Source organism: Podarcis pityusensis (assembly GCF_964106645.2).
Source record: "Podarcis pityusensis genome assembly, chromosome: 10".
NCBI classification, from domain to species: domain Eukaryota; kingdom Metazoa; phylum Chordata; class Lepidosauria; order Squamata; family Lacertidae; genus Podarcis; species Podarcis pityusensis.
Window position 1 is genome coordinate 6,735,020 of NC_138035.1, and position 27,816 is coordinate 6,762,835.

The 27,816-nt window shown below is 46.4% G+C and overlaps 2 protein-coding genes across 3 annotated transcripts in view; one reads left to right on the forward strand and one right to left on the reverse strand.

Moving 5' to 3' along the window:
- The first annotated feature begins 2,813 nt into the window (after nt 1-2,813).
- Nucleotides 2,814-27,372, forward strand: MEST (mesoderm specific transcript). The gene is made up of 13 exons (XM_081023193.1): nt 2,814-2,936; nt 6,271-6,425; nt 8,565-8,644; nt 10,102-10,179; nt 11,226-11,362; nt 13,755-13,813; nt 15,860-15,900; nt 17,367-17,437; nt 18,058-18,159; nt 21,027-21,103; nt 21,241-21,304; nt 22,239-25,934; nt 26,343-27,372. Exons 2-12 carry the CDS (start codon nt 6,272-6,274, stop codon nt 22,354-22,356), a joined length of 981 nt encoding a protein of 326 aa, XP_080879319.1. The 5' UTR covers nt 2,814-2,936; nt 6,271; the 3' UTR covers nt 22,357-25,934; nt 26,343-27,372.
- The window catches only part of COPG2 (COPI coat complex subunit gamma 2), a 39,583-nt gene continuing 39,014 nt past the window's right edge, over nt 27,248-27,816 (reverse strand). For both annotated transcript variants that reach the window (XM_081022734.1, XM_081022733.1), the window contains exon 24: nt 27,248-27,807. In XM_081022734.1, coding sequence (XP_080878860.1) covers nt 27,677-27,807 — 131 coding nt within the window. In that variant the 3' untranslated portion in view covers nt 27,248-27,676. The remainder of the gene's footprint in view (nt 27,808-27,816) is intronic.

Below are 27,816 nucleotides of genomic sequence, written 5' to 3' on the forward strand. Positions count from 1 at the left end.
TCGACCAATCCCCGCCTCTCCGGCCGGCGTGCCGACGCCCCGATTGGCCCGCCTCTCGCCGCGCAGAGAGCCAATCGGCGCTCTCCCGCGCGCTCTCCCTCTTAAAATCCTTTGTGAGGGTTTTTTTGGCGTGCGTTTAAAGTCCCGGCGCGTAGGCGAGGAGGCGCCGCGCGTGCGCACCGTGAAAAAAGAGGCGTCTGTGGTTACCGCGGCAACGCCAGGACGCCTCCGCGTGAGGTGGAATTGTGACGTCATGTACCTTTACAGCTGGTGTCCTTCCGCCGAGGCTCTGAGATTAAAGAAGAGGGTCCTTTAGAAAAATAGTGCGGAGGATTTTGGGGGGCGGCCGGGCGAGGGGTGCTTCTGGTGCCTTGTGTCCGGCCGTGGGCTTCCAGCTGGGGTACTGGGTTGCGTCTGCCGGGAGCAGGATGTTAATCTACATAGGAAATACCACCCTCCTAGCTCAAGGGCCGCATTCCCCTCTGTGAAGGCTTCTGGGGGCCACATGCGAGTGGTTCTGTTGCTCTTCCTATCATGAAATTGCTTTTGCAGCGCTTATTTGAAAGGCATCCCTATTTCTTTGATGGAAGCCGCTTTGAGCCTGATTTTTGTGTGTGTGGAAAAGCAGCTTGCAAATAAAATGAATGCATATTATTATTTAATAAATGAATAAATTTATTGTTTACTAAGACATTAATTAAGGTCTGCTGGGCAGAGGCAAAGGGGGCAGAGAAGCTAATGCACATATACCTTTGGTTCCGAAAGGTTGTGACAGGAGAGCAGGGCCATGTGTCAGGTAGATTCAAGGACAATCACTACAGTATCAAAATATTTTTTTATTTGCAGCATATGGATAGATAGCTTTTTAAAATGAGAGCAAGAGCAACAAGGAATTTGTTGTTGTTTAGTTGTTTAGTCGTGTCTGACTCTTTGTGACCCCCTGGACCAGAGCACGCCAGGCACTCCTGTCTTCCACTGCCTCCCGCAGTTTGGTCAGACTCATGCTGGTAGTTTCGAGAACACTATCCAACTATCTTGTCCTCTGTCGTCCCCTTCTCCTTGTGCCCTCCATCTTTCCCAACATCAGGGTCTTTTCCAGGGAGTCTTCTCAGGAGGTGGCCAAAGTCTTGGAGCCTCAGCTTCAGGATCTGTCCTTCCAGTGAGCACTCAGGGCTGATTTCCTTCAGAATGGAGAGGTTGGATCTTCTTGCAGTCCATGGGACTCTCAAGAGTCTCCTCCAGCACCAGAATTCAAAAGCATCCATTCTTCGGCGATCAGCCTTCTTTCTGGTCCAGCTCTCACTTCCATACATCACTACTGGGAAAACCATAGCTTGAACTATACGGACCTTTGTCGGCAAGGTGATGTCTCTGCATTATAAGATGCTGTCTAGGTTTGTCATTGCTTTTCTCCCAAGAAGCAGGCTTCTTTTAATTTTGTGGCTGCTGTCACCGTCTGCAGTGATCATGGAGCCCAAGAAAGTACTGGGTTGCATTTGCCGGGAGCAGGATGTTAATCTATATAGGAAATACTACCCTCCCAGCTCAAGGGCCACATTCCCCTCTGTGAAGGCTTCTAGGGGCCACATGCGAGTGGTTCTGTTACTCTTCCTATTATGAAATTGCTTATGTAGCGCTTATTTGAAAGGCATCCCTATTTCTTTGATGGAAGCGGCTTTGAGCGTGATTTTTGTGTGTGTGGAAAAGGAGCAGGCAAAATAATGAATGCATATTATTATTATTATGATTATTTCATAAATGAATAAATTTATTGTTTACTAATACATTAATTAAGGTCTGCTGAGCAGTGGCAAAGGGGGCAGAGAAGCTAATGCACATATACCTTTGATTCTGAAAGGTTGTGGCCAGAGAGGAGGACCATGTGTCAGGTAGATTCAAGGACAATCACTACAGTATCAAAATATTTTTTTTATTTGCAGCATATGGATAGCTAGCTTTTTAAAATGAGAACAAGAGCAACAAGCAATTTGTTGTTGTTTAGTCGTTTAGTCGTGCCCGACTCTTTGTGACCCCCTGGACCAGAGCACGCCAGGCACTCCTTTCTTCCACTGCCTCCCGCAGTTTGGTCAAACTCATGCTGGTCGCTTCGAGAACACTGTCCCACCATCTTGTCCTCTGTCGTCCCCTTCTCCTTGTGCCTGCCATCTTTCCCAACATCAAGGTCTTTTCCAGGGAGTCTTCTCTTCTCATGAGGTGACCAAAGTACTGGAGCCTCAGCTTCAGGATCTGTCCTTCCAGTGAGCACTCGGGGCTGATATCCTTAAGAATGGAGAGGTTTGATCTTCTTGCAGTCCATGGGACTCTCAAGAGTCTCCTCCAGCACCAGAATTCAAAAGCATCCATTCTTCGGCGATCAGCCTTCTTTATGGTCCAGCTCTCACTTCCATACATCACTACTGGGAAAACCATAGCTTGAACTATACGGACCTTTGTCGGCAAGGTGATGTCTCTGCTTTTTAAGATGCTGTCTAGGTTTGTCATTGCTTTTCTCCCAAGAAGCAGGCGCCTTTTAATTTCGTGGCTGCTGTCACCGTCTGCAGTGATCACGGAGCCCAAGAAAGTAAAGCCTCTCACTGCCTCCATTTCTTCCCCTTCTATTTGCAACCCCCCCCCAAGAAACCCCCAACTAATAAAAACTTTGGGCGACTCAGCCGCGTCCCCAACGCAGCAAACCCGCTTCTCCCTGCGGGCCGCAGTACCGCCTGCCCTCGCCAGGGGGCGCGGAAGGGTAAGCCTTCCCACCCGCTCCAGCAAAGGGGGCGTTTTGCCCAATAATAGCCGGTTCTCGAGAAGGGGGCGTGGCACTCGAGGCGCTGGCCAGGGCGCGCATGCGCTTTCCTGTCCCCCGGCTCCAGAAGCCTTTTTCTTTCCGCGGGAGCGGCATGGGACGCGCCTGCCCGCAGCCCGGAGCGCAGGTGAGCGGAGAGCGCATGCGCGCCCTCTCTAGGGACCAGGAAGAGGGGCAGTGACCCCCACTTCTTCTCTTGGGGGGGTCTGGGTTGGGGGGCAGGAGGAGCAATTGCTGGGTTTCTCCCTTCTTTGCAGCCCTGGGGCTCTTTTTGATGGAAATTTGGGAGAAAAGCAGGAGGGGGGTGTTTTATGGGTGCAGAATTGCTTGTTTATTTGCTTGTTTATTTGCATTTAGAAGAAGGCAGCCCTGGTTTAGGGAAGCTTTTAATATTAAATATTGCATTTTAATATATGTTTTTCAAATAATATATATTATTTTCAGTAAACAAACATAGTAAAGAAAGAAAAGATTAACAATAATAAAGGCAAACAAAAAAGAAAAGAAGAAGAAGAAAGATACATACAACATATTGCCACTTAATTAATTAAAATTAAGTACCATCCATCTTCATAAACATATTTGACTTCCTTGAATCTCTTCCATCTGAATTTCTTAGTAATTATATGTAGCAGTTTCCAATATCGGGGTTTCAAAAGACCATATCATAGTCCTAATCATATTACATAACTTTCCTTATCGTACGTTTTCTTATTTATAAATTTAATTCCCTTTTACTCCTAGGCCTAATTGTTTCTTTCAAGCGATTACATATCTTTAATATTACAGTATTTATTCAAGTAGTCTTTAAATTTCTTCCAGTCTTCTTGATGTTCCTCTTCTTTCTGGTCGCGGATTCTCCCGGTGAGATCAGCCAGCTCCATAAATTCCATCATCTTGCATTTTAATATTTTTGCTGGAAGCCGCCCAGTGTGGCTGGGGAAACCCAACCAAATGGTTGGGGCATAAATTATTATTATTATTATTATTATTATTATTATTATTTATATCTGCCACCTTTTCCTGCCAGGAGCTCAAGAGGGCATGCATGGCGTTGCTCATTTATAGCGCTGAACTTTCGAAACACGTTTTTAAACCAATCACTGCAAAGTTTTGCACCAGCAAGCAGCATTAATTTTCTTGAGATTGCGTGCCTACTCTTATCCTAGAATTGTTTTAGCACAACGGCGCTGGGTGCTGCTGCCTGTCAGGTGCCTGGGACGAGTCCAGGCAGAGCTTGGCTCCCCCATCTGGAGAGGGGGCAGTGGTCAAACAGACCACTTTGAACGCAGAAGGCCCCAGATTCAAATTCTGGCCTCTCCCGGTTTGCAGAAATGTTTGGAGAGCCGCTCCTGGTCTGTGTGGATAAATGCTGAATTAGATAATAATTATAATAATAATAAGGGACCCGGGTGGCGCTGTGGGTTAAACCACAGAGCCTAGGACTTGCTGATCAGAAGGTCGGCGGTTCGAATCCCCGAGACGGGGTGAGCTCCTGTTGCTCAGTCCCTGCTCCTGCCAACCTAGCAGTTCGAAAGCATGTCAAAGTGCAAGTAGATAAGTAGGTACCACTCCAGCGGGAAGGTAAACGGCGTTTCCGTGCGCTGCTCTGGTTCGCCAGAAGCGGCTTAGTCATGATGGCCACATGACCCGGAAGCTGTACGCCGGCTCCCTCGGCCAGTAAAGCGAGATGAGCGCCACAACCCCAGAGTCAGCCACGACTGGACCTAATGGTCAGGGGTCCCTTTACCTTATAATGATAATAAAAAATAATTTTATTTATACTCCGCCCTCCCCAGCTGAGACCGGGCTCAGGGCAGCTAACAGCCAATAATAAAAACAAGTTGATTAAAATACAACTTAAAAAACAAGATTAAAATACAACATTAAAACATAGACCCAGATAAAAGATAGACCCAGAGTTTAGGCCCAGAAGCAAGAGGTTTCTCAGTCCCAGTGCAGAAGACCTTGGAGCTACTGATCAGGCCATGGCATGAGATTGCATCTCTGTGGGATCCCCTGGTACCCAAGAAAATTCCTGGGGTTGGACTAGATGACCCTCAGGGTCCCATTCCAAAACTACAATTCTTTGATTCTATGAAAAGGAGAATTGTGGACTTTAATGTGTCTCAACTTGAGCTGCCTACAGTCCTCCCTCCACTGGGCTCTTTTTGAGACTACAATTCCCATCATCCCTGACCACTGGTCCTGTTAGCTAGGGATGATGGGAGTTGTAGTCCCAAAAACATCTGGAGGGCCGAGTTTGCCTCTGCCTGGTTAAGAGGGAGGAAAACTTTGTCCACTTTCTCTGTGATTATTCCCTCGGGATTACTCCTTGGGAGGTTTTTAAGAGGTTGGATGGCCATCTGTCATGGATGATTTAGTTGAGATTCCTGCACCGCAGAGGGTGGGACTAGATGCCCTTCAGGAGCCCTTCCAACTCGACAATTATCTGCTTCTGTGTGTCAAGGCGTAATTTTATGGGGAAGAGGGAAGGGTGTGGATTATCTTGCCCAAACTTGCCCAGTGTCCCAATGTGATTAATGCAAGCAAATCTCTGTAGGAGTTCCTCCATTTTTTAAAAGCTCTCTCTTTTGCTAATGGAAGGTCCCTTTCTCATAGGGGGCTGGCAGGCTCACGAAGGCACCCTTTTGATAAATGTGTGCATAAGAAAAGGAGGGGACATTTTATCATATGTGGTGGGATTGTAAGGTAATTAAAAAATTTTGGGAAATGATATGTAACAAATGGAAGAAAATGTTCCATTTAACATTTGTTTAAAAACCTGAAGCATTTTTATTAGGGATTGTAGGGAAAGATCTGCCTAAAAAGCTGAATAACATCTTCATGTATGCGACAACGGCCGCAAGAGTTTTAATAGCACAAGGATGGAAGACTGAAGAAACCCCAACTAAAGAATCATGGCAAGAAAAATTGATGGACTGTGCAGAACTGGCAAAACTGACATACAAGCTACGGGACAAGGATAAATGTGACTTTAAAGATGAATGGGAACCCTTTACAAAGTATTTGAAGACGCAATAAAGCGAACTGGACTCCTTGGCTGGCTTTGAATAAACATTCACAAACTTTTTATTGATAATTGTTACTGAAATATTTTGAGGATCTATACAACTGTGTAACATGCAGAAAACAGCATTTTTAGAGAAATCAAAGACTGGAACTGAGGGAAGTCAGGGGTGGGGGTGGGTTCTTTGGGGGGAGGGAGGAAAAAAGGGGGAAAATAAGGATGGTATGTTTCTTTCTGGATAATATGTTTTGTTTTAATTTTGAATAAAAAAGTAATAATAATAAAAAAAGTTAAATGTGTGCATGCGCGGTTTTCGAACTCTGAACCTTGGAGTGCGGAGCAAAGTCCAACGATGTGGTAATAGGACTGCACTGTTTTCTCGCTCTCTCCCCCCGTGTAAACACTGCATTTCTCTTCTTTCTCTTCCCAGAATGAGAGAGTGGTGGCTTCAGGTGGGGCTTCTAACCGTGCCCCTCATTGCTGTCTACCTGCACATCCCGCCCCCCAAGTTATCGCCGGCTCTGCAGTCATGGAGGTCGTCGGGAAGCTATTTCACCTTCCAGAACCAGAATATCTTCTACAGAGGTTTCCTCTCCTGTGTTTTGCGTCCTTGTTTCCGAAATGCCTGGCCGAGTTTTCTGCGAAACGCTCAGTGCGGCTTGCAGTAAAGACGGCCTTGAAAATAGCCGTGAGGTTGTTCTGCGATTACTAAAAAAAGAGAGACAGACAGACACAATCATTGACCTAAAATCGGCCGTTTTTAAAAGTGGCCGGCATTCAGTGAGAAACCTTCAGACTATGCTAACGAAAAGGGAAGCAAGGAAGGTAGATATCTAGCTAGCAGGTTTATTGATCGGTGCAAAGATTTGCATTGCACAATATTGGAAAAATAGAACCCTGCCTCCGTTAACGGGGGACGGACGGACCGTTAATTGATCAGTAATAAGGATCATATGCAATCCACGGGAAGGGAAATTTATAGAAAGATGGAACTGGGAAAAGGTTGTGAAAGGCTACTTGGCCGTGATTCCTGCTTGCCATAACAATATGCTTTTTGCTGGTTAGTAAGAGTTAAAACTTAAGTGGCATTTTATTTTTGTCGTTAGATTTATTGCTCGCTTTTTTGGTGTGTGTGGCCACAATCAACCCAAGATGACTTACACACACACACACACACATATTAAAACCAGAAAAGAAAAGAAGATGTTTAAAAATCCCACCTCCTCTAAAACGTCCAAGATCATTAAAAGCCTAAGGCTTGATAGTTTTTACCTGGTGCCTGAAGATCTATGTATTAGGTTTATAAACTGGCCTCCAAGTTTAAAAAGTCGTACAGTGGATGCTTGGGTTGCGAACGTGATCCGTCCATTGCATGTTCGCAACCCACAGTGTTTGCACCCTGCGTCTGCGCACGCTTGGGTTGCAATTTGGCACTTCTGCGCATGTGCAAAGCGTGATTTAGCGCTTCTGTACATGCGCAGCCGCCAAAACCGTCCTGGTACTTCCGGGTTTCGGTGGTCCGTAACCTGAAAAAACTCAACCTGAAGCGGCTGTAACCCAAGGTATGACTAGATGGTTTTAACAGCCAAAGGCCTGGTTGAAGAGGAAAGTTTTTGCCTAGTGCCTAAAGATACATAGTGAAGGTGCTGGGCGAGTCTCCCTGGGGAGAGCATTCCACAAATGGGGAGCCACCCCAGAAAAGGCCCTGTTTTTGTGTTGCCGCCCTCATGGAGGAGGCTCATGAAGGAGGGCCTCAGATGATCACAGAGTCCAGGACAGTCCTTGATAGACAATGATGGCACCCAGGAGAACCTCCCTGGAGAGAAAGTGCTTTTGGGATTGAATTCTGACAAGACAGAAGTACTGTTTTTGGGGGACGGGGGGCAGGCAGGTGTGGGGGACTCCCTGGTCCTGAACGGGGTAACTGTGCCCCTGAAGGACCAGGTGCGCAGCCTGGGAGTCATTCTGGACTCACAGCTGTCCATGGAGGCACAGGTCAGTTCTGTGTCCAGGGCAGCTGTCTACCAACTCCATCTGGTATGCAGAATGAGACCCTCCCTGCCCGCAGACTGTCTCGCCAGAGTGGTGCATGCTCTGGTTATCTCCCGCTTGGACTACTGCAATGCGCTCTATGTGGGGCTACCTTTGAAGGTGACCCGGAAACTACAACTAATCCAGAATGTGGCAGCTAGACTGGTGACTGGGAGCGGCCACCAAGACCACATAACACCGGTCTTGAAAGACCTACATTGGCTCCCAGTATGTTTCTGAGCACAATTCAAAGTGTTGGTGCTGACCTTTAAAGCCCTAAACGGCCTCGGTCCAGTATACCTGAAGGAGCGTCTCCACCCCCATCGTTCAGCCCGGACACTGAGGTCCAGCGCCGAGGGCCTTCTGGCGGATCCCTCCCTGCGAGAAGCCAAGTTGCAGGGAACTAGGCAGAGGGCCTTCTCGGTGGTGGCACCCGCCCTGTGGAACGCCCTCCCAGCAGATGTCAAAGAGAAGAACAACTACCAGACTTTTAGAAGACATCTGAAGGCAGCCCTGTTCAGGGAAGCTTTTAATGTTTAACAGAGCACTGTATTTTAATACTTTGTTAGAAGCCGCCCAGAGTGGCTGGGGAGGCCCGGCCAGATGGGCGGGGTATAAATTATAAATTATTATTATTATTATTATTATTATTAGGGTGGGCCGGTGCCATAACGGATGTTCTGTTCTCTGCAGACGCTTCGGGCGCCGTTGGCAGTTCGGACATTGTGGTCCTCCTGCATGGCTTTCCAACCTCCAGCTACGACTGGTGCAAGGTGAGGCAGGCGCTGAGAGGCGTTGAAATTTTGGAGACCGGTTATAAAGGGAGCTCCCTGTTAAGAGAGAGAGAGAGATACCTCCTGATTTTCTTTTTTTAAATAATGTTGTTGTCGTTTAGTCGTGCCCAACTTCGTGACCCCCTGGACCAGAGCACGCCAGGCACTCCTGTCTTCCACTGCCTCCCGCAGTTTGGTCAAACTCATGCTGGTAGCTTCCAGAACACTGTCCCACCATCTCGTCCTCTGTCGTCCCCTTCTCCTTGTGCCCTCCATCTTTCCCAACATCAGGGTCTTTTCCAGGGAGTCTTCTCTTCTCATGAGGTGGCCAAAGTCTTGGAGCCTCAGCTTCAGGATCTGTCCTTCCAGTGAGCACTCGGGGCTGATTTCCTTCAGAATGGAGAGGTTTGATCTTCTTGCAGTCCATGGGACTCTCAAGAGTCTCCTCCAGCACCAGAATTCAAAAGCATCCATTCTTTGGTGATCAGCCTTCTTTATGGTCCAGCTCTCACTTCCATACATCACTACTGGGAAAACCAGAGCTTTTACTATACAGACCTTTGTTGGCAAGGTGATGTCTCTACTTTTTAAGATGCTGTCTAGGTTTTTAAATAATATTTTTAGGTTTTTTCTAGGTTTTTAAATAATATTTTTTATTAATTTTACATATAATCACAATATGTAACCTCGTATCCTCTTACTAAATCTCTCGGCTCAGCTGAGCCTAAACGACTTCCCTCCCTCCCGCTGAATGGTTTCCGAAATTAAATTTTGCATTTTTGCATTTCACTTCCTCTCCCATTGTTGTTATATTATTACTTAAAATATTAAATTACTCCACCTGAACAGGTAACTAATTAATCTCACGAATCTTCAGATAACCCTGCTAATGATGTAAATTGCTTACAGTTGTCTTTCAAATATAGTATAAATTTGTTCCAGTCTTTTTTTGGTATGCTTGATCTCGCTGGTTCCGGATTCTTCCCGTCAGTTTTGCCAGTTCTGCAGAGACGCCTCCTGGTTTTCAGCTTTTCTTTTTAAAAATTTTTTATCAGACACAACGTATTTAATTAGATAATTGCCAATAACCAGGGGGAAAAAATCTAAACATCAGGGCCAATCTATACATGCTAAATGTATAGGTTTTGTTTGTTTGTGGCTGTGTACACATTACCAGCTTAAAATGTAGCATGTTTATTCTTTTTCTCAATTCGGATTGAAGCTGGTTTTGTGGGGGAAATCCATCAAAACACAGCATTTCATAAGAAATGGCAGGATAGAGACAAGATAGATACGGATTATGGCTAACCTCATGTGCACACAGCTTCCCAGTCTCTCGCCAGCTATTTTTTTTAAAAAAAATTTTTAAAGGAATTTCAACATAACAATTTATCAAAAATACACACACACACCGATTTTCCCCTCCTGATTTTCACCTTTTCTCTCCCCTGCTGCAGATTTGGGAAGGGCTGACGCAGCGATTTAACCGAGTAATCGCCCTGGATTTTGTGGGGTTTGGCTTCAGCGACAAACCGGTAAGCAATCTCGACGCAAGGGCTTCCGATAGGTGAGTGGGACGACCAGCCCGTCAGTCGTGCGACACAATAAGGATGTTCTGTGTCCCCCCCCCCAAAAAAAAACCTGTTCCCCATCCCTGAGGGTTAAGCATTATCTGCTTGTAATATCAGGGGTCAGCAAAGTTTTTCAGCAGGGGGCCGGTCCACTGTCCCTCAGACATTTGTGGGGGGGGGGGGGCGGAATATATTTTGAAAAATAATAATGAACAAATTCCTATGCCTCACAAATAACCCAGAGATGCATTTTAAATAAAAGCACACATTCTACTCATGTAAAAACACGCTGCTTCCCGGACCGTCCGCGGGTCAGATTGAGAAGGCCATTGGGCTGGATCCGGCCCCCGGGCCTTGGTTTGCCTACCCATGGCTTGTATGAATGGAGAGGTGTGCAGCTGGGCTCTCCGTTTACAGTCATACCTCGGGTTACAGACTCTTCAGGTTGCGTTTTTTTGGGGTAAAGGTAAAGGGACCCCTGACCATTAGGTCCAGTCGTGGCCGACTCTGGGGTTGCGGCGCTCATCTCGCTTTATTGGCCGAGGGAGCCGGCGTACGGCTTCCGGGTCATGTGGCCAGCAGGACTAAGCCGCTTCTGGTGAACCAGAGCAGCGCACGGAAATGCCGTTTACCTTCCCGCCGGAGCGGTACCTATTTATCTACTTTCACTTTGACGTGCTTTCGAACTGCTAGGTTGGCAGGAGCAGGGACCGAGCAACGGGAGCTCACCCCGTCATGGGGATTCGAACCGCCGACCTTCTGATCGGCAGGCCCTAGGCTCTGTGGTTTAACCCACAGCGCCAGAGTGCTGAAACCCGGAAGTACTGGAATGGGTTACCTCCGGGTTTCGGCGGTTGCGCATGCGCAGAAGCGCTAAATCACGCTTTGCACATGCGCAGAAGCGCCGAATCACAACCTGTGTGTGCGCAGACGCGCCGCTGCGGGTTGCGAATGTGCATCCCGCACGGATCACGTTCGCAACCCGAGCGTCCGCTGTACTTCCCAAACAGAGGCCGCATCAGTACTCCATCTTTGAGCAAGCCAGCATCGTGGAAGGGCTTCTGGAACACTTGGGCCTTTTGAACCAGCGGGTCAACCTCCTCTCGCATGACTACGGGGACACCGTTGCGCAGGAGCTTCTCCACAGGTGAGTGGAAGCCGCAACGCTTTTACGTTTTCACCGGCGCCCTTTAACAGCATGCTTCGTTATTTCCTTGCATTCACCGTATTTTTGCTCTATAAGACGCACCCGACCATAAGACGCACCTAGTTTTAGAGGAGAAGAAGAAAAAAAATATTCTCTCCCTCTCTGCGCAGTGCCCCTTCAGCGAACCAGCAGGAGAAACGGAGCCCCTTCCATTTCTCCTCCCGCTTCGCTAAAGGGGCGCTGCGCAGAGAGGGGAAGCTGCGCAGCGCCTCTCCAGCGAAGCAAAGTTAAAACAGCAAGATGGATCGCTGCGCACCGATCCCTCTCGCTCTCCTGGCTTCAGCGATAGCTGCGCAGCCTGCATTCGCTCCATAAGACGCACACACATTTCCCCTTACTTTTTAGGAGGGAAGAAGTGAGTTATAGAGCGAAAAATACGGTATATGGCTGCCCTTTGAGGCTCCCCGAGCCGCTTTCAGAATTCATTTCTACCCCAGAGTGGATAGACTGGTTCCCTCCATCTGCCGACGGGCAAATACCTTCTTAGGAAACTCGCACTCAGGTGTGGTTCTGACCGCTGGGCCACCGCCAGGGCAAACTCTTAATTGCTGGTTCTGAATGTGTTTGGATGTATTATAATTACTGTTTCTAACGAGTTTGTTTTCGTATTTTGTGTCGTCATTCTTAAATGCCACGAGCCGCCTTGGAATTCCTGGGGAGAAAGGTGTGGCATAAAGACGTTAACTTTTCATAACATTAACTTTTCTCTTCACCCACCCAGTTTTATTTTTATTTAATTTTTTATCCGTTTTTCTTTTTCCTTCATTACACACATCTCAAATTCTTAACATTTACTATATATTCCTCCCTCCCTCCCCTCCTAGGCTTCCCCCAACTTCCATTTCTGGTTTGTTTCTATTTTCACCCATTTTGCTATCTCTCAACAGAAAAAGTTATTAATAACATAGCATTAAGCCCCAAAACATAAAAGTAACAGTAATTACACCATCATATTTCACTATCTTCTAAACATTTAAAGCAGATTATATTTGCAGAAACAAAGAAATGCCAATAGACTTGATGGCAGGATTTAAATAAACATTCACATTATTAGCATTAGAAAATGAACCCACACAGTTTTAGCGGTCTTCCCTGCACCCGTCTGATGTAGCTGTTTGCAAAGAAGAGGCTTGTGGTTTGGGGTGGAGTTGTCGGCGACGTTGGAACCTGCCCCCAGGTGCAGAGATCAGCCCACTATTTACAGCCCACTATTGAGGTTGAATCCTGACAAGACAGAAGTACTGCTCTTGGGAGACAGGAGGCGGGCAGGTGTGGAGAACTCCCTGGCCCTGAATGGGGCAACTGTGCCCCTGAGGGACCAGGTATGCAGCCTGGGAGACATTTGGGACACACATCTGTCCATGGAGGCACAGGTCAGTTCTGTGTCCAGGGCAGCTGTCTACCAGCTCCATCTGGTACGCAGGATGAGACCCTCCCTGCCCGCAGACTGTCTTGCCAGAGTGGTGCATGCTCTAGTTATCTCCCGCTTGGACTACTGCAATGCGCTCTACGTGGGGCTATCTTTGAAGGTGACCTGGAAACTACAATTAATCCAGAATGCGGCAGCTAGACTGGTGACTGGGAGCGGCCGCCAAGACCACATAACACCGGTCCTGAAAGACCTGCATTGGCTCCCAGTACGTTTCCTAGCACAATTCAAAGTGTTGGTGCTGACCGTTAAAGCTCTAAACGGCCTCAGCCCAGTATACCTGAAGGAGCGTCTCCACCTCCATCATTCAGCCTGGACACTGAGATCCAGTGCCGAGGGCCTTTTGGCGGTTCCCTCATTGTGAGAAGTGAGGTTACAGGGAACCAGGCAGAGGGCCTTCTCGGTAGTGGCCCCCTCCCTGTGGAATGCCCTCCCTTCGGATGTGAAGGAAATAAAGACATCTGAAGGCAGCCCTGTCTAGGGAAGTTTTTAATATTTAATGCTGTATTGTTTTTAACACTCGATTGGGAGCCGCCCAGAGTGGTTGGGGAAACTCAGCCAGATGGGTGGGGTATAAATAATAAATTATTATTATTATTAGTAGTAGTAGTAGTAGTAGTAAGCTGTTCCTACAGAGGCATCTGTGAAATAATACCTTTGAGGGCTTGCCTGAAAGTGTCTTGTTACTTATTGCATTCTAGTCCACCTTTTTCTCCAGTCAGTCCTCACAACAACCTTGTGAGGTTAGGCTGAGAGGTGGTGACTGCCCCAAGGCCACCCAGTGAGCAGAGGTTTGAGCCCCAGGTCCTAGTCCAGCGCTCTAACCATTGCACCGCACTGCCACAAGAAGAGGTGTGGCTCTGCCCTGACTCCGCTCCGCCTTAGCCCCTTCTTTGTCCTCAGGTATGAGCACAATACGACGGGAAGCGTCCTCATCAACAGCCTGTGCCTGTCAAACGGAGGTAAGGCTTTCATTGCAAAGAACGCCCTCCATATTCTTATTGTGATTACAGTACCCTGGTTCTCAAACACCTTGGCACTAAAACAACTTAGAACCCAGACACTGCAAACCCGGAAGTACCGTATGTTTTGCTCCATAAGACGCACCTGACCATAAGACACACCTAGTTTTTAGAGGAGGAAAACAAGAAAAAAAATATTTTGAACGAAACAGTGGATGTATGATTTTTGTGGTTCATGCTGTGGCCACAGACATGTGATTTGACCGTGAGTTTGGGGTAGCCCAATGCAAAAATCCTGAGGATTCATGTGGATCCGTGCTTTGTAACCAGGTTTTTGTGCCACGCAACAGCGGGCGCGTGGTTTTTTTGGTGCAGGCTGTAGCCATGGACATGCTATGTGATCTGATGGTGAATTTGAGGTGACCCAATGCAAAAATCCTGAGGATCCATGAGCTTTTACCTCACCCCTCCCAGGCAGCCTCCTTTATTGCTAGCGTCCCTTATCTCGTTCCCGATCGGCAAACGATCAGCGGCTTCGTTTCAACACCCCCTTTCCTCTTTCTAAAAAAAAAAAAGCACGATCTGCTTTTTGCCCCTGGGCAATTCGGCTCCAGGGACCACGCATTCGCTCCATAAGACGCACAGACATTTCCCCTTACTTTTTTTGTAATGGTGCAAAAAATACGGTAAGTGTTCCGGTTTGTGAACTGTTTTCGGAAGCTGAACGTGCTCCGTTTTGAGTGTTACGCTGAGGTCTGTCTGTTTTTGCTATTTATTTTGCATTTTTGTGGCTCTTTTTGTTTTGTGTGGAACCCAGTTCAGCTCCTGACGGATTGATTGTGTGACCGCAGTACATCGTTTGTTGCTTTCATTTTATGGATCCGTGGTCTCGTTAGATAGTAAAGTCCATGTTAAATTGCTGTTTTAGGGGGTTGATTTTAAAAGTTTGGAACGGATTAATCCGTTTTGCATTACTTTCTATGGGGAAGTGCGCCTTGGTTTTGGAATGCTTTGGTTTTGGAACGGACTTCCAGAACGGATTAAGTTTGAGAACCAAGGTACTACTTGAAGCCTTGGGCTTGAGTTTCTGCTGAGATCCTAAATGTGACCAGCAGTAGGTTTGTGGGTAAAAGTTGCTTTCATGGCATAAAGAATTTGTGCATAAGAAGAGGTTGCTGGATCAAGCCCAATGGCCCATCTGGTCCAGCCTCCAACCGGATGTCAGGGGGAAACTTTATAAAACAAAATGCCTTACAAAGAAAGGAGAGTGATAAGGAGAAAATGGGACTGCTGGACGAAATAAAGAAAAAGGAAAATGAATTGATTCAACAACCAGATAATGAAAAATTTAAAAAGGAAATTAGGCTACTACAGGTAGAATATACATTGAAAATAGAACAAGTGTAAACTAAAGGATGGAGAATTCGTTCACATGTGGTGGACATGATATATAACGAAATGAAAAATCTCTTTAAATATACCTTCCCAAAGAAACCAGAGGCTTTTTTACTAGGGATAATAGGAGATGAATTAAGAAAAGAAGATTGTAAATTATTCTTGTACGCCACGACTGCCGCCAGGATTCTTGTGGCCCAAAAATGGAAAGCCCAGGAGATTCCAACTGTAATGGAGTAGCAGACGAAATTGTTTGAATATATAGAATTGGCGAAAATGCCTTAGATAATTCAATACCAAAAAGTAACAAAGTTTGAAGAGGAGTGGAGTAAATTTGTTGTGTACCTATGGAATAACTGTAGAAGTCTAAAAACTGTAGCAGGGCTAATATAAATCTTGTGACGTGGATGGAGTGTAAATAAGAATCTGTAACAGAGGATGTGACTTATGAAAACCGAAGCAGGAATGAAAGGATGTCCGGGTGCAAAAGTGCGCAGGGTAAATAAGAAGATACAAAAATGTTGAATGTAAAAAATTATGTTTTATTTAATTTTGGTTTGTTGTTGAAAATCAATAAAAAGCATTATAAAAAAAAGAAAATAGAACAAGAATTTGAGTGCGAGAGCGACTCTCCCCTCCTGTTTCCTGCAGGTATTTTCCCAGAAACTCACCACCCCAGATTAATCCAAACGGTAAGCACCTTTGCTCTTGCAGAAAAACACCGAGCTTCTATGAATAGAATTGTTCCATTATTTACTTATTACATTTCTATACTCCCCTTCATTTTTTAAAAAAATAATTTTTATTGAATGATTTTATGTTACAAAAAAACAATACAGCCATACTACCACTAAATATAATTAAGAAAATATAATTAAGAAATAAAAATTGCATACATCGATACTTAGTTTGTTATTTGTTATTTACCGTCTTATTTCCTCCCAAACATTGCATACAACACACATATGTGCAGACACCCACACCCGCACACAAAATGATAATAATGAAAGTAAATATTTTTCTTCAACTTTGACTTCCTGTCAAGTCCCTTTGCATATGTTTTATCTTACATTTGAATGTACACAAAACAATAAACCTTTCTATATAATTTTTCTAATACATTCTGAAAACATAATAAATCCTTAATTGTTATCCACCTCCTTTTAGTTCCTTTATCACTCGAATGCTAGCATGGAGTCAAAACTATTATTATATTTTTTGAGGCTCCAAAAATAACAGATTGGCAAATCAAATTACAGGAATTGGTGGAAATGGCTCAATTAACTAGTAAACTCAGAGGAAACTCAAAGCAAAAATTTACAGAACAATGGGATGGTTCTATACTCCCCTTCATGTGAGGATCACGGGGCGGTTCACAATATAAGAGCACAAAAATACACACCGTACCAACAAACAAAGAATAATAATAATAATTTTTTTTATTTATATCCCGCCCTCCCCAGCCGAAGCCGGGCTCAGGGCGGCTAACAACAAAATCAATTCTGCCCCCCATTTGGAAAGGCCATAGATTTAATTTGCCAAAGGCCTATTTAAAGTGGAACGTTTCTGTCCAGAGCCTAAAGATGTATAATGAAGGCGCCAGTTAAACCTCCCTGGGGAGAGCGTTCCAGAAACATTATCATTATTATTATTTACTAAACTTAATTAAGTTCATTTAATTAACCAAAGGCCTGGGAGGAGAGGGATATTTTTGCCCGGCACCTAAAGATATGCAATGTAGGCTCCAGGCGAGCCTCCATGGGGAGAGCCAATTCCACAAATGGGGAGCCACCACAGAAAAGGCCCCGTTCTTGTGTTCCTGCCCTCTGGACTTCATGGAGGGCGCATATAATAATGATAATAATAATAATAATAATAATAATAATAATAATAATAATTTCTTATTTATACCCTGCCCATCTGGCTGGGACCTGAAGGAGGACCTCAGATGATGAGCTCAGAGTCTGTCTCAGTTTATATGGGAAGAGGCGGTCTTGCGGTATTGTGGTCCTGAGCCGTTTAAGGCTTTATAGGCCAGAACTATTGAATTGGGCCCAGAAACTTAATTTGCAGCCAGCGAAGCTGTGCTTTCTGGGGCTGTTGGATTTGTAGTCCTCAACCAATTAAACAGTGATTGATTTTTCCTTTTCCTTTAAAGATTCTCAAAGATGGCGGCTTGCTTTCACCCATCATCACCCGGTTATCAAATTACTTCTTCTTTGCCAGAGGGTGAGTTGGTATTCTGAATCTTTGAATTCATATATATATATATATATATATATAGTTTTTTAACATAGCATTTTCATCAATTATTAAACATACTTTTATAGCTTAAACAATTTTTTCCGACTTCCATCAATCATATCTGAAAATTTTCCAATCTTTTCACTTAATTTACATTTCTTACTTTCACTATTACTTAAATAATGTCTCTCTTCTTTCTCTTCTTTGCAATATTTCATATATTTCTCCTTACAAAACTTCTTGTAGTCCTACTAGCGTAATTTGTTGGTTACAGTTGCTCTTCAAATAGTTTGTATATTTCTTCCAATCTTCTGTAAACCTCTGGTCCCACAGGTTTCGAATCCTTCCTGTCATTTTATCCAATTCTGCCTAGTCCATTAATTTTGTCTGCCATTCTTCTTTCGTCGGAATCCTTGAATTCTTGCCCTTTGAGAACAGGAGGTCTCAAATGCTATTATTCCTTATGAGAAGAGGGAAAGAGAACGTACTTGTTTTTCAAAGGATGCTGTACGGTGTCGGAAACCTGGAGGGTGTTCAGTGCAATCTAAATTTGAGCAGATTTTCTTCCTTGATAGTCCACCCCCTTTTTCTTTCAAATCTTCCAGACTTGCGGCTGTCTTCGGCCCATATACCCAGCCTTCAGACGCTGAATACTGGGACATGTGGACAGCCGTCCGAACAAACGACGGCAACCTTGTGATTGACAGGTAAGGCCACCATGGAAAAAACAGAACGATAGTGGACACCGGGTTGCTTTTGGGGTCTACTGTGGAACCAGGCAATCTGTAAGTGAGGAGTGGACATTATAGTCCATGGATCAGCTGCGGTCTCTGAAATAGGGCCGGTTTATTTTTTATTTAGGGACGCGGGTGGCGCTGTGGGTTAAACCAGAGCCTAGGACTTGCCGATCAGAAGGTAGGCGATTCGAATCCCCACGACAGGGTGAGCTCCCATTGCTTGGTCCCTGCTCCTGCCAACCTAGCAGTTCGAAAGCATGTCAAAGTGCAAAGATAAATAGGTACTGCTCTGGTGGGAAGGTAAACGGCGTTTCCATGCGCTGCTCTGGTTTGCCAGAAGCAGCTTAGTCATGCTGGCCACATGACCCGGAAGCTGTATGCCGGCTCCCTCGGCCAATAAAGCGAGATGAGCGCCACAACCCCAGAGTCGGACACAACTGGACCTAATGGTCAGGGGTCCCTTTACCTTTTTACTATTTTTTATTTCAGTTTTTAACAAATTACCATATTCTACATTAAGAGAGAGACAGTGCGCAAAGGGGTGTGAAAAGAAGGGAGATGTAAAAGTAAAGCTTGATTGTGCAAATATTCGCCTTCTTGACCGCTGGACCCATGATTAGTCTCGTCCACATGAAGGGGAACTCCTAACACTGGAGATAGATTTCGAGAGTATTTCAAAACTGTCCGTCGCCTGCAGAGATGAGGCATTTATGCTGCTCTGTCGTTAGATATTCCTGCATTATGAGGCAGTATGTTCTGTAGAGCCATCCTTATGCCAGACAATTGTGATATATCGGTATATCGCTTGTAGGTTTCGGGAGGAAAAAGCTCTTCCTTTGCAGCTAACAGCTCACTCCTACCCAGAGGTTAAGTCCCAGCGAGTTGACTTTGGAAGTTGCAGGCTTAGGTCTGTGGTTGCCAAACTTGGCCCTCCAGCTGTTAGGGAAGCTTTTAATGTTTAATAGGTTACTGTATTTTAGCGTTTTGTTGGAAGCCGCCTAGAGTGGCTGGGGAAACCCAGCCAGATGGGCGGGGTGTAAATAATAAATTATTATTATTATTATTATTATGGCCACCGCTGCCTTAGGTCACCATTTGCCAACCTGGTGCCTCCAGAGGTTTTGGACTACATCCCCTGTGGGCACCAGGTTGGCAAAGAGCTTTTTGTTAAGGCGCTTGGGAGACCGAGAGAATTTAACACTTGCCGCGCCGGCGGTGGGGCTCACCTTGCAATCGACGTGGAGCCCTGTTTACCTTGGGGAAAGCAGGATCCATTCTTCCTGGTGCAATTAAAGCATCCTGAGTCTCATGTTTACCTGGCAGAGAATCAGCTTCCTCGATCTTCCTTTCAGGGCCTCGCAGGAGGTTATCCTGTTTCAGCGCCTGGGCTGCTGCTTTGTGTTAGATGAGCAAGCTTGCTGGGTTAGTGTTACCGTCACCTGAATCAACCTGGAGCGTTGAGCTCAAGGTTCGGGTGAAGAGCCTGCTGCCAGCTGAGGAGTTTTCCCAAGTCCCGCCACCCCTGAAATACGGGGCACCCCCCAGCATAGTTGCCCAGGATGCTCACTTGGCTTGCTCCAAAGCTGCGCATGCTGGACGCTCCAAGATCACTGCTCCTTGCTGAGATTTCTGTTGACAGCTCTGCATTCAAGGGAAAAGTCTTAGCTTGGTGTGCTTTGCTTGCAGGGTTCAGTATCTGGTACCTTCATGTCAGGTTGGATGCCTGAGACTGGGGGAAGCCAATCATCTAAACCAGGGGTCAGCAAACGTTTTCCACAGGGGGCCAGCCCACTGTCCCTCAGACCTTGTGGGGGGGTGGACTATACAGTGGACGCTCGGGTTGCGGTACCTATTTATCTACTTGCACTTTGACGTGCTTTCGAACTGCTAGGTTGGCAGGAGCAGGGACCGAGCAACGGGAGCTCACCCCGTCGCGGGGATTCGAACCACCAACCTTCCGATCGGCAAGCCCTAGGCTCTGTGGTTTAGACCACAGCGCCACCCGCGTCCCTAAATCTGAGTGTTCGTACCCTGCAAAACACCCGTTTAATAAAATATTAAAAGTTTTTAATATTTGATGCTGTATTGTTTTTAACACTTGATTGGAAGCCGCCCAGAGTGGCTGGGGAGACTCAGCCAGATGGGCGGGGTATAAATAATAAATTATTATTATTATTATTATTATTTATTGTCTTTATTCACTTGTATAAGGTGAGATTATGCCTAGGGCTGGGCGATACCTGGTTTTCAGCATTGCAATATATCACCAGCTAAGCACTGCAATATACCGATATATCATGATATCTGGCATAAGGATGGTTCCACGGTTTTTCCTGCAACGTGATGATTGCTGGCACCTTCTCTTGGGATTTGTTCCCCCAAGAGCTGAGCAGGCAGAGTTTACAGGGATTGCAGGAATTGAGAGAAGCCTTGGCTGGCTTCACGGGTTCCCCCACACTGTGATCACGGATATGGACTCCAAACTGGTTTTGGACGATATATCGCCCAGCTCTAATTATGACGTAGCCTTATGGAACCTCAGCTGAAAACTGCCTGGTTTTGGGGCTCATCACAGAGATGGCTCTGTCTTAGAAAAGTGCTTTACACAAAGCCAGGCTGTTCAGCTCAGTATTCGCAGCACTGACAAAACCTTTAGGATTTCGATGAGGCATTTCCCCCCAGCCCTAAGTGGAGATCCCTTTGGGGACTGAACCGGGGAGGTGCTCAGCTAGAGAGCTTCAGACCTTCCCCCAAACGGACAGCGGCTGACTCTGAGCCACCTGAGGCTCCTGCCAAGTACTTGGAATCGGTCTCCACGGATGAATTTTGTTCTTCAGCCTTTTGCAGTACATCAACCAACGGAAAAAGCACAGGAACCGCTGGGTAGGAGCTCTGCAATCCACGTCTGTTCCCCGTGAGTAGGAAACAGCAAAGGCTGCAATTGTGTCTTGGGCTGTACGGAAGAGCCAAGATTAATTCTCCTGCTTTTGGGTTGGTGGGGTGGCCTGTGTCCTGGAAGTTGACAAAGATGCTGTTCTTCCTCTCTTGCAGTACATCTGATTTATGGGCCTCTGGACCCGGTGAATCCACACCCAGAATTCCTTCAGCTCTACAAGTAAGCTTATTGTGAGGGGCCACAGTTGTACCATGTAATTCCCTGGGGCTGTTTCATCAAGATATCGGTCTGAAACAAAACGAAGCCTTTGAGCACTAGTGAGGATTTCCAAATACATACTGGAGGTTGCTGCCTTTTCTCAACAAGGCCCTCTTTACATTTTAACCAGGACATAAGGCAGAAGTTCAACACGTGCTTCTTCCCCCTGCATTGCCTGCTGGGAAAAGCAGCCTCTGTTGAATGCCTGCCTGCCTGTTAAGTACGTAGCTTCTTTGTTTGATTTGCTTTTTTAATATTTCTATGCCTCTTCACTCAAATGAATCCCTGCTTACAGTGGTCTCCTAAGTAAATTATAAATTTCCCCCATTCTTTTCTAAAGTTTTTGTCCTCTTGGTTCCTGAGCTTCCCAGTCAGCTTTGCCATTTTAGCGTAGCCCAACACCTTTCCCATTCCTTCCTGGCAGGGACTCTTCTTTCCATTTCTGGGCTAATAGCATCCGTGCAGCTTTTGTCGCATACATAAAAAGTATTTTCTGCTCCTTTGGAATGTCGGTACCTACAATTTCTAATAAAAAAACCTGCTTTTTTAAAACAAATTTCTAATAAAAAAACCTGCTTTTTTTAAACAAAAAAATGCTGTTTTAAATATTTTTTTCAGTTCATAATATATCATCTCCCAGAAAGCTTTTATTACCTTACACGGCCACCACATATGATAAACGGTACCTTCTTTCTCTTTACATTTCCAGCAGGTATTTGTACTTTGTTCTATACATTTTTGATAACTCGTCAAAAAAAGAAAACACTTTTTAAACCCAACCTAGGAAGCTGCCTTATACGAATCAGGAGAGAAGCTTAATTCCGCTTTCTTCCTTTGTTCCCTGTAGCAGTTGCAGGGTGTTCTAAAGAGCTCTTTCTTGCTACTTCCCCCACAGGCAAGTGCTCCCCATGTCGACGGTTTCTGTGCTAGACGACCACATCAGCCACTACCCCCAGCTGGAGGACCCTCTCGGCTTCCTGAATTCCTACCTGAACTTCATCAACTCCTTCTGAGCCGTGGGCAGGAAGAGCGGGAGAGCCGATTCTCCGCTCTCAAGAGGCGTTCCTCCGTTCAAGAGGGCTAAATCGTGGGCTCTCTGCCTCCGTACAAAGAGCAGGAAACCAGTTTCTCCCTTGGCGACTGAAGCAATAAGACTCCTGGCTAGTCACCAGTGGCTGGCATGGAGAGACAAAAGTGATTTCCTTGTACGCTTAGCTGCTGGTCCTTCCTCTGTGTTGTTGCTTAAGGAGAGAAGGAATGGCGCCGAGGGGCTAGACTGAGCCATACAAACAGGTGCATAATTTCTCTGCATCCGTGTCTTCTTTCAAAGATGACCGGGATGTTCGCTGGGTTCTGGAAGGGGGAGAGGTCCTGTTTCTTGCACGGCTTGTTTACTTCCTTGCTGGGAGGCGAGCAGAGAGGAAGGGTGGACTGAATCGTGCCTACGGTCACAGCCACGCCATGCATCTAAAGCACATGACTTCCTCCCAAGTATTCTGGGAACTGTAGTTCACCCCTCGCAGAGATGTTCACATTGCCCTTAAACTATGGTGTGGTGATCACACAGTTGTTAAAAGTGAACCAAAAAAAGGTTATTTTACAAACTTTAACAAGTTTATGGTTCTCAGATAATATTCCTGCCAGTATCTTAACTTTAGTTTCTTTACTGGCCTATACCTTCTGACTGATTCTCTCAACGGTTTGACTGACTCCTCTTAACAAATTCTCTCCCTCTCTCACACCAGACTAGCCCAACCCACAGACTTATCTCCTCTGTCTCTTCTAACTCCAGACTGTCTTCTCAACCACCCTAACGCTAACTCCTCGCACCAAAAAACTCTGTGCTTAAAACGTTATACACAGTTAACTCTGCCCCTTGGGTTCCCATTGGTTAGTCATTTTACAATTAGTTAACCCTTTCCTTGTGAACCCAGTACAGTGGTACCTCGGGTTACATACGCTTCAGGTTACAGACTCCGCTAACCCAGAAATAGTACCTCCGGTTAAGAACTTTGCTTCAGGATGAGAACAGAAATCGTGCTCCGGCAGCACAGCGGCAGCAGGAGGCTCCATTAGCTAAAGTGGTGCTTCAGGTTAAGAACAGTTTCAGGTTAAGAACAGACCTCCAGAACGAATTAAGTTCTTAACCCGAGGTACCACTGTATGTCACACACCTAGGAGGGCAAACACCACATATGGTCCACAGTATTCTTTGAGGTGTGATCTTATATGGCTTCTTGTGAGGGATAGTTCTGTTTTGTTCATGGTCCACAGGGTGTGTGTGTGTCACATAGGGGATTCTGGGTTGCTCCTGGTCTACTGCCCGTGATCCTTTCCATGTCCAACATGGAAAAAGACCTCTTGCTAATAGCAGGGAGGAGGGACTCCGAGGCCTGCTTCCACCCTATAGTCTCAAGCTTGGCATGCGAGATGGATTCTTTAAGCTCCACTGGGAAATGTTTAGGACACCGTACGGGCCCGATAGATCAGGCGAATGGCCTATCTAGTCCGGTATCCTCTTCTCACAGCGGCCAACCTGTGGGAAACCTGTGAGCAGCACCCGAGCAACTATCCTTCCTGTGATTTCCAGCAACTGGTATTCAAACAGGTATTCAGGACTCCCTGGTCCTGAATGGGGTAACTGTGCCCCTGAAGGACCAGGTGCGCAGCCTGGGAGTCATTTTGGACTCACAACTGTCCATGGAGGCGCAGGTCAGTTCTGTGTCCAGGGCGGCTGTCTACCAGCTCCATCTGATACACAGGATGAGACCCTCCCTGCCTGCAGACTGTCTCACCAAAGTGGTGCATGCTCTGGTTATCTCCTGCTTGGACTACTGCAATGCGCTCTATGTGGGACTACCTTTGAAGGTGACCCGGAAACTACAATTAATCCAGAATGCAGCAGCTAGACTGGTGACGGGAGCAGCTGCCGAGAACACATAACACCTGTCTTGAAAGATCTACACTGGCTCCCAGTACGTTTCCGAGCACAATTCAAAGTGTTGGTGCTGACCTTTAAAGCCCTAAACGGCCTTGATCCAGTATATCTGAAGGAGCATCTCCACCCCCATCGTCCAGCCCAGACACTGAGATCCAGCGCCGAGGGCCTTCTGGCAGTTCCCTCCCTGCGAGAAGTGAGGTTACAGGGAACCAGGCAGAGGGCCTTCTCGGTGGTGGCGCCCTAAAGAGAACAACTACCACCAGACTTTTAGAAGACATCTGAAGGCAGCCTTGTTTAGGGAAGCTTTTAATACTGGATGAATAATTGCATTTTAATATTCTGCTGGAAGCCACCCAGAGTGGCTGGGGAAGCCCAGCCAGATGGGTGGGGTATAAATACTAAATTATTATTATTATTAAAAGCATATCGGTGTCCAACTGAGGTGGTACAGGAGCGCCATCCTGGCTAGGAGCCATCGATATCCCTGTCCTCCATGAATTTGTCCAGTTCTCTTAAAGCCATCTAGGTTGACGACTACCACCTCCATAGTTTAACAAATGTGCTGTGTGAAGGACTTTCCTTTTTTTCGGTTAAGTCACTGATTAAATGCATGTGGGCTGACTGAAGAAGGGGTGAGGTGAAGTGCTTAGGCTTCATCTTCAGCCTGCCTGCTCAAAGTGTGGCGGCAGCAGCCAATTTTTATTAAATGCAGTGCTGGCTTGGGTATCCTTGATGTGCAATCTGTGCCTGGTCGATTCTCTTGCCCACTTGGGTGACCACGAATCCTGTTTTTAGTTCATTCAGGGGGGGGAATATTGCACAGGAAGATACCCAAATTAATCAATTTTTAAGTTTATTTGCTATGCAGAGTTGCCAGGCAGAAAATGGATTGTTGAAGGAATGCTTAGTGCTCTGAAGTTGCGAAAAATCAAGAACTAAAGCTGCAATCCTAACCTCACTTACCATGTTGAATTCAGTAGGATTCACTTCTGAGTAGTCATGGTTTGATAGTGCTGTCATCTCTTACAGAAAAGGGGGCAGAAATTAAGTAGGAAGAGGTACATAAAGGATCTGGTCTGTTGCTAATGGGCCATCCCAAACTCTTCCACTGATATTTGGTGTCCGCTAGGCTCCCATCCTCTTCCATGGTAGATTTGCAAAGTTGTTGCAGTAACACAGCAGCTGAAAGGAACAGCTTTTCAAACCCAGATGGCTTTGAACTGGCATTTCTGCTTCAGATGTGTTTTCCTTCTCTAAAAGGTCCAGTTGAAAGGAAATCCAGACTGCTGGAGGCAGCTCTAGAACGTCATTTGGAGAGCAAGTCTAGCAACTTGAACCTGGGCCAAGAGGGAGATTTTATTCATACGGCCTTTAAGGCAGAGGGTAACGCACTGAGCTTGGACGTGCCCAGTGTAGCTTCAAACCATTGTTTACCTATGAAACTCACCAGGAGACTCTAGAGAAGGGGTTGCCAACCTCTTCAGGCCCGTTTGAATTTTGAAGCAAGTGACCATGGGCACCACTGCCTCTGGCCACTTCTTGACCTCCTCCCTCTGAAAGAGGAAATGCCTGTACACATTTTGGTTCTCCAGGGGTATAAGTCAGGACTTCCGGTGCTTTCTGCCACAATGGAGGCAGATCCTGTTAATGGTTTCAGAACTCACAGAGTTAAAGAGTTCTGGTGACGTCTCTTTCCTGAGGCGTGGTTAGAAACACTTGAGGGGTTTGACTCCGTGTGTTTCAGTCTGTTTCTGGGACGCTATGCGAGAGGGAGAATGTGTCAGTTCTCGCCAGGTCTGAATTTATGGTGTTATTCTACATGATTAAAGGCAAGAGAAGATAAGGACTGCCTTGTGTCTGCTCTGATTTATTACCCCACTGTCTGCAATCCGCTTCTCACCGCTGTGTTTCGCTCTGCTACCGGCAAGAGAGAGAGGCTGGAAGGATCGATTGATCGGCACGGGAAGCAGAGTTGCGCAAGGAGGAAGTGTGCCAGGCTCCATGTTCAGCCTCTGTTTACACTCTTGTCCGGTGCAATCTTCAGAGATCCCACGCTAGCGGAGACCAATTGTGGACCATAAGCAAGGACAAATGAGGGTAATTGTCCTTGCAACTCCCACCCCCCGGGTCGGGGGGGAGCAAGTTCCACTCGCAGATCGTCTGATACCTGGCTCTCGTCCCGATATGAAGGATGGTAGGTAGGAGGCGCTGAGTGTAAAGCAGTCTGCTTATCAGCAACCCTCCAACGCAGCCATTGTGAGCAGAGGTTCTTCTGTATTTTTAGAAAGAAATTGAATCTAATTTACAGATGTGTGTTGGACTAAAGGGACAAGATATTCTGAATAATCAGAATTGCTCTGCACCTTGAAAAGTACAGAGCGCTGAAAGAAATGTCCCCTTTTCCAACTTCATCTTTGAGCTCTGTGTACTTTAAAGGTGAAGTAAGTCAGCAGCCCATGACCAAGGGGGCAGTGATGTGGGGTTCAGAGGCTTCATGGATGCCAGGGGAAGACGGCGAAGGTACCAACTGCTCCAGGAGTGCCACGCTGGCTCCCCCTGCACTACAGCAATGGGAAATTATCAAGGCATATAATTTACCATCCTGCGCACAGAACCAACCATGTGGGAAACTAGTTATGTACAGTGTGCTGCCGAGAAGGGAGGGGACCTTTTTCCTTGTCCCCCTAGAAATCTGGCAAGCAATAAAAGGCATGGCAGACGGCCATCTGCACTTGGCCTGTCCTACATCACAGGGTTGGTGTGAAGCTGATATACTGCTCTGAGCACACTGGGCAAAAGGTAGTGGGACAAGAGTAAGCCTAGTTGTCCTGCCACTCCCTTCTTTCTGGTAGTGCTGAGATCTGAAGCAGCTCTCAAAAGGCCCTTGCAATCCGGGGTTTACCATCCCTTGCAAGCTGCTCTGTGAAAGGGGCACATGAAACGCGACAGTATTTGGCAGACAGTTACTACAGAATGTATTTTATTAAACAGCACAAGTTGGGGGGGGGAAAGATGCAACAGTGTTGGGATAGCCCATGTTTATTTTCTGTTAATAAAAGTCCATTCAAGAAAAGTTGATTTTCTTCTTTTTTAAAAAAAGGATCTTCTAACAGCTTTTCTGCCTCTACGGGCAGCACAGAAAGAGAATAATTTATTACAGGAATGTAGAGGTGGAGCTGGGGGCGTTTGTGGGCGAGGGGGCTGAGCGCCCAGCTCCGGTTGTGTGGAAGAAAGGGCAGGATGGGCTGCCGGGCTCCCAGTTGCCACAGAAGACTGCTGACCGAGAGGAGGGAAAACAAAAGAGGCATGCAGGACTGGAGGTCCCGGGAGTGCCTTTGAGGCAGGAGGTGGCGAGAGGGTGAGTTGGCTCCCAGAATGAGCTGCCGAGACTCTTAACCGACGGAAGCCAAGATGACGTCCACCGGAGTTTCCTCTGTGCTCCGGACAGTCACCTGCATAGTCACGCCATCTCCCAGAGCGAGTCTGGACCTCACCAGCACATCCGAGCCGCCTCTGTACACACCTGGAGGCA

What these genes read in the sequence shown, in the direction of transcription:
- MEST (XM_081023193.1), top strand. Translation starts at nt 6,272, where the DNA reads ATGAGAGAGTGGTGGCTTCAGGTGGGGCTTCTAACCGTGCCCCTCATT. An exon ending in CCTGTGCCTGTCAAACGGAG is followed by an intron (nt 13,814 to 15,859) that starts GTAAGGCTTTCA and finishes TGTTTCCTGCAG; the next exon opens with GTATTTTCCCAGAAACTCAC. An exon ending in GAATTCCTTCAGCTCTACAA is followed by an intron (nt 21,305 to 22,238) that starts GTAAGCTTATTG and finishes CTTCCCCCACAG; the next exon opens with GCAAGTGCTCCCCATGTCGA.